At 44.4% G+C, this 10,631-nt stretch overlaps 1 protein-coding gene across 2 annotated transcripts; it reads left to right on the forward strand.

Annotated features, from left to right (window-relative positions):
* The first annotated feature begins 389 nt into the window (after positions 1 to 389).
* Ndufb2 (NADH:ubiquinone oxidoreductase subunit B2) lies at positions 390 to 7,016 on the forward strand. Of its 2 annotated transcripts, none has more exons than XM_052173510.1 (4): positions 390 to 540; positions 3,735 to 3,879; positions 5,895 to 5,997; positions 6,949 to 7,016. In XM_052173510.1, exons 1-3 carry the CDS (start codon positions 443 to 445, stop codon positions 5,967 to 5,969), a joined length of 318 nt encoding a protein of 105 aa, XP_052029470.1. In that variant the 5' UTR covers positions 390 to 442; the 3' UTR covers positions 5,970 to 5,997; positions 6,949 to 7,016. The 2 variants fall into 2 exon arrangements, with proteins under 2 accessions (XP_052029470.1, XP_052029469.1); XM_052173509.1 differs by having other exon boundaries at positions 5,895 to 5,993.
* The last annotated feature ends 3,615 nt before the right edge of the window (positions 7,017 to 10,631 follow it).

Below are 10,631 nucleotides of genomic sequence, written 5' to 3' on the forward strand. Positions count from 1 at the left end.
TGTGTAGGGTTGGGTTCCTCAGGTGATTCTGGTGTCACTGGTCCACGTTCTGAAATTTAACACCCTGGCTGCCGGTTAGTCATCAGGTTTCAGAACAATGCTGAAACAACGATGCGATAAAATAAACATGGCATGGTTCAGAAAGGGCTTTAGGCCTTTAACAAGGGCCCACAGTGGCAGGAACATGCACGAAAGCACCGTCTATGTGAGCCAAAGCAGGAAGCAGCAGTAAGGTCAGCCAAGAGCGCCTTGCCAGGCTGAGCCCCGAGGCAACCTGAAGGACGACCTAACTGCCCGTTAGAAGCCTCTAAGGTCCGCCAATGGCTTGAGCTTGTCCCCGGTGGCCAACCATCAGCCCCGTTGAGACGCGCGACGCAGTGACGTCACAGGCCGGGACTCCGGGAAGTGACGCATCAGGGGTGGGAACTGCTGTCTTGCTAGTATGTCTGCGCTGACCCGCCTGGTACCTTTCGGTCGCGTCGGAGGCCGCCTGCTCCGGGGCTGCCGCGCGCGGGCGCCTGGAGACGGTGGAGTCCGTCAGTGAGTGTCGGGTGGGGGCGAGGGCTCGGCCGGCTTGAACAGGTAGCGCTGCCATCCGGACGCTGTCACCTTGAAGAAGTAGCCCGGGCTGCCTCTCGAGGCATGCTGGGTCTTGTAGTCTGCCTGGACCGAGACTGGCCTTTTAGTCGGATTGGTGGGGTAGAGGTGATGGGATGGCGCAGGGTTGCGGGAGAGAGGCGTTAAGACCTGAGTGATAAGAATGCAGCTCCGCACAGTCTCCCGACCTGAGCCTTGCAAGCAGCTGGCTAGTGGAGGTCCGGAGCGCATGGAGACGGGTGGAGATGAGGTTCCGAGACAAGAGGGGTCCAGGCAGGGAGTGCCTTAGAGGACTGAGGATTTTTCCAACAGTCCTGGGCAGCCACGGGAGACCTTAAGGCGGTAAGGTAGTACTTAAGTACTAAGTATTTACTAAGGCCGTGAGGTAGTACTTAAGGTAGTACTTAAGTCTGATATTTTCACTATTAGGTACATTTTTACTATTAAAAATTGGCACTTTTTTTTAAGAGCCTCACTATGTAGCCTCGACTGGCCTGGAACTCGTTAGTGATCCTCCTGTCTCTGCCTTCGGAGTGCTGGGATTAAAGGCGTGCGCCCCCCAGCTCGATGTTTAAATTTGGCACTTCAAATCCTAGGTTGGATACTGTGTCTTCCTCATTTTGCTTTCTTTCCCCCAGAGATTTGTAAGACTTATAGCTTTATTTTGTTGTATTGATATCTATCTCTCAGTTGGTCCGTCTCTTCCTCCCCTAATCCCCCCCACCCCCACCCCCACTTCTGTCTCTCTTTTGACTGAGCTCATATAACCCAGTAGGTTTTGTCCATCGATATTTCTTTTAAGACCCTTATACCTTTTGAGGATGCTTCCCGTCCAGTCGCACTCTAAATGCTTCTCTTGGATTTCCCTTACTTCCAACTGGGGAAGGGTTCCACTATTCGACTTATAGGGTCACCAGCTGGGGAAGGGTTCCCCAGCCCTTGGTTTGGATTTTTGGGCCACAAAAGGTCCAACCCAGCTCTAGTTTAGGTGCAAACTTACTTGGAGTTTGGCCTCTGGTAACAAGTTCCAGCCTTCTTCCCGCCCCTTTCGTTATGGGGCTACAGCGTGGTTCAGAAGTCTAATGATTAGACCACGTGTCTTTGTCTCCTAGGCGTCTGAATGGAATCCCTGTGAATGCCAACTTCAGTATTTGCTTCCCAGGCATTTGTGCTCAGGATTGATGCTTGAAAAGGGGCCTTTTCTTTATTTCATTTAGCATCATGTTTAATTGGAAGTTTCCTCAGGGTATCTAGATTGCCACAGTACACTTAGTCTGGTTGTAGCATGACAAAGTATTTGTTGAGATTTTGTCACCCCCTCCCTTTCCCTTTCCCTTTCCCTTTCCCTTTCCCTTTTTCCCTTTCCCTTTCCCTTTTTCCCTTTCCCTTTCCCTTTCCCTTTCCCTTTCCCTTTCCCTTTCCCTTTCCCTTTCCCTTTCCCTTTCCCTTCCTTTCCCTTTCCCTTTCCCTTTCCCTTTCCCTTTCCCTTTCCCCTTCTCTTCTCTTCTCTTCTCTTCTCTTCTCTTCTCTTCTCTTCTCTTCTCTCTCCTCTCCTCACATCCTCTCTTCTCCTCTCCTCTTTTTTCTCTCTCTCTTTTCTTTCCTTCCTTCCTTCCTTCCTTCCTTTTTTCTTTTCTTTTCTTTCTTTTTTGGAGACAGGGTTTCTCTGTGTACCCCTGACTGTCCTGGAGCTCACTTTGTAGACCAGGTTGTCTTCAAACTCACAGAGATCTGCTTGCCTCTGCTTCCAGAGTGCTGGGATTAAAGACATGTACCACTATAGCCTGGCTGCACAGATAGGTTTTGAGTAATAACTGTTAATACAGTTGGCACACAGGGAATTACAGAAGCAGCTCTGCTATGTTCTTTAAGTTGTGAAGCAAGGACACCTGACAGAATGGCTAAAAGTGAGCATGCTGTGGGGAGGCCTTGGCAGAGGACCAGGAGTTTAAGGCCAGCCTGGGAGATTCTGTCTATAAAAGAATAGTGATAGCATTCCTTTAATCTCAGCATTCAAGAGGCAGAGGCAGGAGGATGATGAGTTCCTAGCCAACTTGGGCTAAATAGTGAATTCAAGGACAGCCTGGGCTACATGGCGAGGTTGCCTCATTAAAAATCACCTTTCATACCATCGGTAACTAAGATCTCATTCAGAGCTTTCCAACTGGAAGTGCTACAGGCTGGGCAAACACAAAAATAGAACTTTATCACCAAGACAACTTTAGCTGGTTGGAATTTTAACAAAAGGTTATGGGGTTTTTGTTTGTGTGTGTGTGTCACTGGGGACCAAACCCATGTTAGGCAAGTACTGTATCATTGTGCTATACCCCAAGTACAAGTGTTAGGTCTTTGGTTAATAAAATGAAAAACAAAACCAACAATTATTAATGTTATTTGCCTGTAGGCAACATTCTTAGGGTTTGTCATCAAAATGCTTGTGTTTACATTTGTAAAACAGTCACTGCATCTGTCACATAAAATTACAAAGTTAAGACAACAGATAAGAGTCATAAAGTCCTGTGAGGCACCTGCACGTGGTGACTCAATACCCAGCAGCAGTCTTTCAGAATGGGAGGAACAATCACAACAGTCCCAGCCTGTCAGCAGCCATCATGACTGTGGAGCTGATGGACAGCTCCTGCCTTCACCCTCCAAGTGCTGATTGTAGGTCTGGGCTCCAGGCTTAGTTTCTCTGTGATAGTCTTTGGAGAAAGATTGCACTAGGGCACAGGATGTATAGTCTGAAGTGCACAGAGAAAGTACACAGAACAAAAATAATTTTGATTTTCTTTTTCGTGGAGGGTAAGTTCGTTACCTACTACTTCAGGTTCACAGTCCTTCAGACAACACTTTTGGGGTAGCACCCCATAATCATCACTAATATTCCTGGTGCAAAATAGTGACTGTTCACTAAATGAAACCATACATTGGCCTCTTGTCAATTCAACTACTTTTCCTGTTCCTCATGTTTAAAGCAAACTAAATGAGAAGCCATTATGTAAAGGTAGTGGGAGCCTGCTAGTCTGTATTTTGTGATGAGATGTGCTAGCTTCAGTCTTAAGGATGCTACAGAAAGCTGAGATGATGTCTTTGAAAACGGAGTAAGAAGCCATTTTCCATATTGCTTTGTCTTCTAGTGCTGGCGGGGGTGTGCACATTCAGCCCCGGTACAGGGAGTTTCCCCAGCTTACCCGGTCCCAGGTGATCCAGGGCGAATTCTTAAGCTCACTCATGTGGTTCTGGATTCTTTGGCGATTTTGGCATGACTCGGATGCTGTGCTGGTAAGTACAGGAGAATAGTCCTAGTCCTAATTTGAGAGCAGGAGAGGGGTGATGCATAGATAGCTTAGCTTGTTTGGAGATTTTTTTTTCTGTCCAGGTATATCTCTTTACCACTATATTGTCATATTACCTAGTGAACCTTGTCACTTTTGTTTATCTGATGATGTACTGTGGATAATCTGTGGATTAGTGATTTGTGGTAGCCATGTGAGGAAGGTGGGGGGTTCAAAGTAATTCTAGGATTGGTGAGGTACACTCATCTTCATTTGTGGGTCAAATTTACACTTAACTTTTTTGGGGTATTATGTACCCCAGGCTGCACTCACTTTCCATATAGGTAGGACTGGCCCTTAACTCCCAATCCTCCCATCCCTGCCTTCTAAGCACCAGGCAGGCATTAGCTCTTAACAGCCTCTAGTCTGTCCAGAGGCCCAGAGCAACTGGGTTTGGGCTACTAGTAAGAAGATAATTCATCTTGAAAAAGGGTCCCTTTCTGTTACTCTAGTGCTTGTCACATTTACATAGACTCTTGTTTTCTAAGAAATTACATTCTTAAGACATTGAAATCTTGAGGTTGGTTGTTGGGCACATATTGTTTAACAAGAACAAGACCCCTGAGGTCCAATCCCCAGCACTAAAAGAAGCCAAAAAAGATGAAATTTCAAAATTGAAGTTTATGAATCTAGGACACTTTGAATTTTAGTAAATTTAGGTTTGTTTTCAGGATAGGTGGGAAAAAAATCCAATTTAAATAGCTTCTTCAGAAACAGAACTGTCTTTAGCTGGCGGTATGGCTCAACAAGTAAAGGCACTTTGGGCTTGACAACCTGAGTGCCATCCCTGGAACCCATTTAATGGAAAAAGAACAGACTTCCACAAGCTGATGGTCTTCTGAATGTCCAAGGCGTGCTGAGGCATGTAGGCATGCATACATGCATGCAGCTATATGCACGATAAGAAAATGCACACAGGCTGGACAGTGGTGGCGCACACCTGTAATCCCAGCACTCTGGGAGGCAGAGGCAGGCGGATTTCTGAGTTCGAGGTCAGCCTGGTCTACAGAGTGAGTTCCAGGATAGCCAGGGCTATAGAGAGAAACCCTGTCTTGAAAAATCAAAAACAAACAAACAAACAAAAAACAACAAAAAAAGAAAATGCACACAGACACTACATAGGTTTTTATAGGCTCAGAACTGTTAGGGTTCTGAACCCTATACAGGTTCTGCCTCTGTTCTCCGTGCCCTTGCTTCTTGGGAAGGAGCTTTGGCTGCACATTTCCTGTTGGAGAAATCTGCATTTTAGTCGTATTAGGCCATAGGCAGTAGACAATACTGCAGCAGATAGGGCTCCAGGTCAGGTTAAGACTGGACCCACTTGGGGCTGGAGAGATGGCTCCGTGGTTAAGGACACTGACAGCTCTTCCAGAGGTCATGAGTTCAAATCCTAGCAACCACATGGTGGTGATGAGATCTGATGCCCTCTTCTGGACTGTCTGAAGATAACTACAGTGTACTCATATACATAAAATAAATAAATACATCTTTTTTTTTTTTTTTTGGATTTGTTTTTTTTTTTTTTTGGAAACAGGGTTTCTCTGTATAGCCCTGGCTGTCCAGGAACTCACTCATAAATACATCTTTAAAAAAAAAAAGACTGCATTCATTTGAGGCTCCCAACTCTCACAGCAGGAGGGAAGGGTTTTTGTAACCATCTATTTGGCCACGACAGTGAGATATTGCTGAGATGAGGAGTATGTATGAAATCTGCGGCCTCCACTTCTTACCCTCCGCCATTTTCATTGGCTAGACTGCAACCTCTAACAACCTGTGCAATGAGTAGATTGAAGTGGGTTCAGCCAGTGGTTAAGGAAGGAGAGTGCTCACGCTGTGCGTGTATGGCAGGTGTTAGCTGTAGTAATTACATCCCTGTTTCTTCTTTCAAGATTTATTTTGAAACTTTATTAGCTGCATTTATGAGACCCTTGACCTTGTTTTCTTTTGATCTGTTGTCACCAGGGTCACTTTTCATATCCAGATCCTTCACAGTGGACAGATGAAGAATTGGGGATCCCCCCTGATGATGAGGACTGAAAGTGTAAACTCCTCTCTGAACAAGTAGGTATGCCCTCGAGGTTTTTTTGTTGTTTTGTATTTAAAAGATACATACATTTTTATATGCATTGATGTTTTCCCTGCCTGTTTGTCTGTATGAGGGCACCAGATCCTCTGGAACCAGAGTACACACAGTTGTGAGCTGCTGTGTGGTTGCTGGGAATTGAAACCAGGTTCTCTGGAAGAACAAGTGCTCTTAACTGATGGGCCATTTCTCCAGCCTCTAAAGCCTCTTTAAATTCTGACTTGTTTTGCACTCTTGGTGGTATTATACAGGCAACAGCCATAAATCTCTGTAATCATTTTCATATTTACTAGCTGTGCCCCTTTTATTCTTTCTTCTTATATATTAAAAACAAAAAAAGTATTTTTAATATTAGATTATAGTTTTGGAATACTATGCCCCCATTGAATAGATAGATCAGTTCTGCACAGGTAGGTCCCTGGGTTCAGTTGCCAGCACAAAATAAAGTGTAATAAAACAGAAAGGACCAGGCTTGTTGGTCCTTTCTTGTAATACCAGCACTCAGGATGGGGAGACAGGAGGAACAAACAACAATACTACAGAGTTGGGCCAGCTTGAGCTAGATAAACCTTGCCAAGAAAAAAGCTGGGTGGTGGAACAGCCACTAGGAGGTAGAGGCAGGTGGATTCTCTGAGTTTGTGGCTACCCTGTCTCAAAAACCAAAACCACTAAACAACAACAAAACAGTTTATTCTGATGACTTACAGTTAGAGTTTATGGTGTGCAGCCACAAAAGCATGCCCTGCTCTCACTGTTCACATGGGAAGTGGGATTAATACTAACGGCTGCAGCAGAAAGGGGGAGTTTGCTTTTTTCTTCTGAAAGGCTACTCAGAGCTCAAAAAAAACATGCTTAATTGGATACACAAGATTATGCATTTGGATTAGTAAATGTAATAGTTCTTAAAACTTAACTACTTTTTTTTTCCTACAGGAGCAAGACACTTCAAGAAATTACAGACTTCATTAAAGGTGTAAATTAAAGTGGCTTGCCAAAAATGAGGAACCGAGTTATGTTTCTGATGAGAACTGTCCTTTATTTCCTGCCTTCTGATTGCTGGTCCAAGTGCTTGTGCCCTTTCAGCTGATTTCGTGGTCCCCTGTGATGTAGGTAGCAATTCTTTGAGGCTATCAAGGAACTAGGAGATTGGTTTTTTTTTTTTTTTTTTTTTTTTTTTTTTTTTTTTTTTTAGCATCCCCACACTGGTTAGGTTACGTATGACTCCAAAGCTTATTCATAACTTAAGTACTGTGCCTCTGCCTCATGTGTGCTGACAGGTGATATGACCATACAGCTGAGACCCAGAACCCCAGAGGTTAGGGGTCAGGAGAGTCCATTGTTTTCAAGTGGCCCTTTGTAGGACTCATAAGTCACACATGTCTTAGAATTTCTTAGGAATGGAGATAAGATTAAGATTTTCTAGTTTTTCCAAAATTTTGTTCCAGGGTCCCCCTCCACTTTCTGTGGCAGCACAACAGTTATGAGGAAGTCCTCCATCTACAGAGAACAGTCTGGTGTAATGTAGCTGGAGTGTTCCATTACTCATTAGGTTTTGATCACCTTGGCCTTTGGAGTACAGTGCCAGGATTGGGGGGTGGGATGGAGTTGCACACCTATAATTTTAGTTTTGTGGAGAGTGAGGCCAGGGGGATTGCTGGAGACAGCCTGGGGTACAGAATGAGATCTGTCTCAAAATCACCCAGACGAAAGGATTTTGACCTTAGAGGACTTTAAGAAGGAATGACAGGTGGTAAGTCAGTAATCAGAACTGTGAAAGAAGTCTAATGGGTGATGTGGTAGGTGGTGTCTTAGGGTCCCATTCTGTGAAGAGACACCAAGGCAAGACTTATAAAGGAAGACATTTCATTGGGGCTGGGTTACAGTTTAGAGGTTCAGTCCATTATCATCAAGGTGAAAAGCATGGCAGCATCCAGGCAGGCAGGGCGCTGGAGGAGGAGCTGGGAGTTCTATATCCTGATCCGAAGACAGCAGGAGGCAGTGTGCCACACACCCGTGTAGCTCGAGCCTTGGAGACCTCACAGCCCACCCTCAGTGACTCACTTCCTCTAAAGGCCACACCTACTAGTGCCGTTCCCCACAGACCATGCATTCAAACACTATGGGGGTCAAATCTTTTCAAATCGGTTTAGCTGTACCGAGTAAGCAGGCCTACAGAAGGTATGGTTAAGAACAAGATGACTTACCAAGGTTGTCTGAGAGACAGCCTGACTTGGCTGTGAACAAGGAAGGAGAGACTAAGTGGGAACTGTTGTACGCTTGGGTCTGTAAATATCCCCAACCAACTTGTGGCAGGCTTCAAGCTGGAATATGCTGTTTTCCTATAACATACATATCTCTCTCCTTTTCTTAGTTGTCACAGAGTACTAGCTGTAGCGCTGGGGACATTTCCATGGGGCTGTGTTCACATCTGTGTGAGTGCGAGCAAACCTAACAAATCCAGAGGCTTTACATTGTAAAGGCTGACGGAGTGGCTCTTTTCTGGTCCTTACCCTCTTGCTCCTTTGGCAGCAGAGCCACTCAGAAGAAAGTCCACCACAGTGAGTTTAAGCAAGATCATCCCTTAGTGCTTTCCCTTAAAGGCAAAGAGTTACTTAATGGTATTTAAAAGAATGTTGGAACCTCATTTCCACGCAAAGAAGTGCTTCCTACATGGTTGTACAGCACGGGAGAAAATACCTCAAAGTGGAAAAGGGTCCCAAAGAAGTAAGTACTGCATTTATTGATGGAAACATACAATGGAAATTAGCAGCAAATTGTAACGCAGGCTAGACACTGTTATAAGCATGTATTTCATCCAATCTTCACAGTATATTATTTCTGTTTTACTTGATAAAGTGGAGTTCTGGGCAGATGGTTTAGAAATTTGCCAAGCTCTTCCTGTTAGTAGAAAAAGCCAAACCCAAATGACAAAGCATGGCCAGTAGATACACCCCAAACTGGCTTAACTTCCTACTGTGGGTCTCAGTGTACAATCTCATAGATAAAGCACTTCAGGCTATGGAGGTCAGCCAGCCAGGTCTGACCCTAAGTCTGTTTTATTTGCTCTTAATGTGGGAAAGATTAATCCTGTGCCTTGATTTATATCTCATTTGTAAAACAGCTTAGACAATGCCCAGCAGGAAGGAAATACTCTCTAAACCAGAGGTTCTCAACCTTTCTAATACTGTGGCCCTTTAATAGAGCTCCTCATGTGGTGACCCCCAGCCACAAAGTTTTTTCAATGCTACTTTGTAACTGTAGTTTTGCTGTTGATTTTAATGCAATTATCTGTATTTTCCAATGTCTTTGGTGACCTCTATAAAAGGGTTGTTGGTTGTTCGACCCCTCAAAGGTGGAGTACCACTACTCTAAATAAAAGCAACTACTTACTTTTTGTGACTAATATTTTTAGAACATTTCATCTAAGCCAGGTTTCTAACCACCCTGGAATCCCGGAATGATGTTCACAGGAAGGCCCACCATCCCCAAACCTGTTCTCTACAACAGGATGGCTCTCTGTTTCCCACTACTGCCTTGATACAAGTCTGTCCTGTCACAGGTCCATGAGTAGTCCAGGTGCTGTGCAGACCTACCTAAGGAGCCTCCGCTTCCTGTCATTTTCAGTGACTTACCTGATTGAAAAAGACAGCAAGTGCCGGTGCAGCACTGTCTGACAAGCATCCTCTTCTGTGTTTACTTCAGGGAAGTCAGCACCCTAGGCTGCATTACAAAACCATTGTGTATTGATGGGCAAGACCATCAGAGTTTCATGGGATGAGGGCTTTCTTTTTAATGACTCTCAACCAGTATTTTGAGTTTGGGAGAGTATATGTAATCCAGACAGTAAGATACAATGATCACAGCCCTTTCAGAAGAGCTGGCATGGTAGAGATCCTGTGAAAGATAAGTAAAACGTTCATGACCCAGAGATAAGCTGAATGGGAGACTATCACGTATGATACATTGAAAAATGACTTGTAATTAGACATGGTCACTTCGAGGCCAGTTTGGAAAGGTCAGAGATGGGTCCCTCAGCTCAGGCCCCCCGGCCAAATAACCTTCATGTCATTCTGTTCTCGGGGTCTCCAGGTAAGGAGTTTTAAGGCCACCATCTTTTTTTTTTTCCTGGAAATTGTCTAGTAGTTTGATATATTTTGTCCGAAGTTATTTCGAGTATTTTTCAAAATGAAGGAGATTCTGAAATTAAATGCATAAAGTCGATGGGTTAACCAGCACTAAGCGAACACATAGTTCACGTTCAGATGTGTTTGTGGACAAAAATCTGTGTTACTATAGAAAGGCTATGATTGCAGGCTGTGTTACAAGAGAAAAACAGTTCTCGAATGATTTCTACACATCCACTTGCTTTAAAATTTTAAATTAGACTTTCAACTGTGTGGTTACACAGAGAATAGTCACTTTAAAACACAGGTGCAGAGCACAACACTGTTAAATGTTTGAGGATCTTCACCAAATTGGAATCCCGCCAGCTTGAACTTCTACCCAGCATGCAGCCATGAAGCTAAGCACACATCTTGGCTTAGAAATGACCGTCAGCAGCTGGGGTCGACTATTGTTGGACGGCAATGCTAGAAAAATAATCGTAAGGTTTCTCC

Source organism: Apodemus sylvaticus, chromosome 2 (assembly GCF_947179515.1).
Source record: "Apodemus sylvaticus chromosome 2, mApoSyl1.1, whole genome shotgun sequence".
Lineage (NCBI taxonomy): Eukaryota > Metazoa > Chordata > Mammalia > Rodentia > Muridae > Apodemus > Apodemus sylvaticus.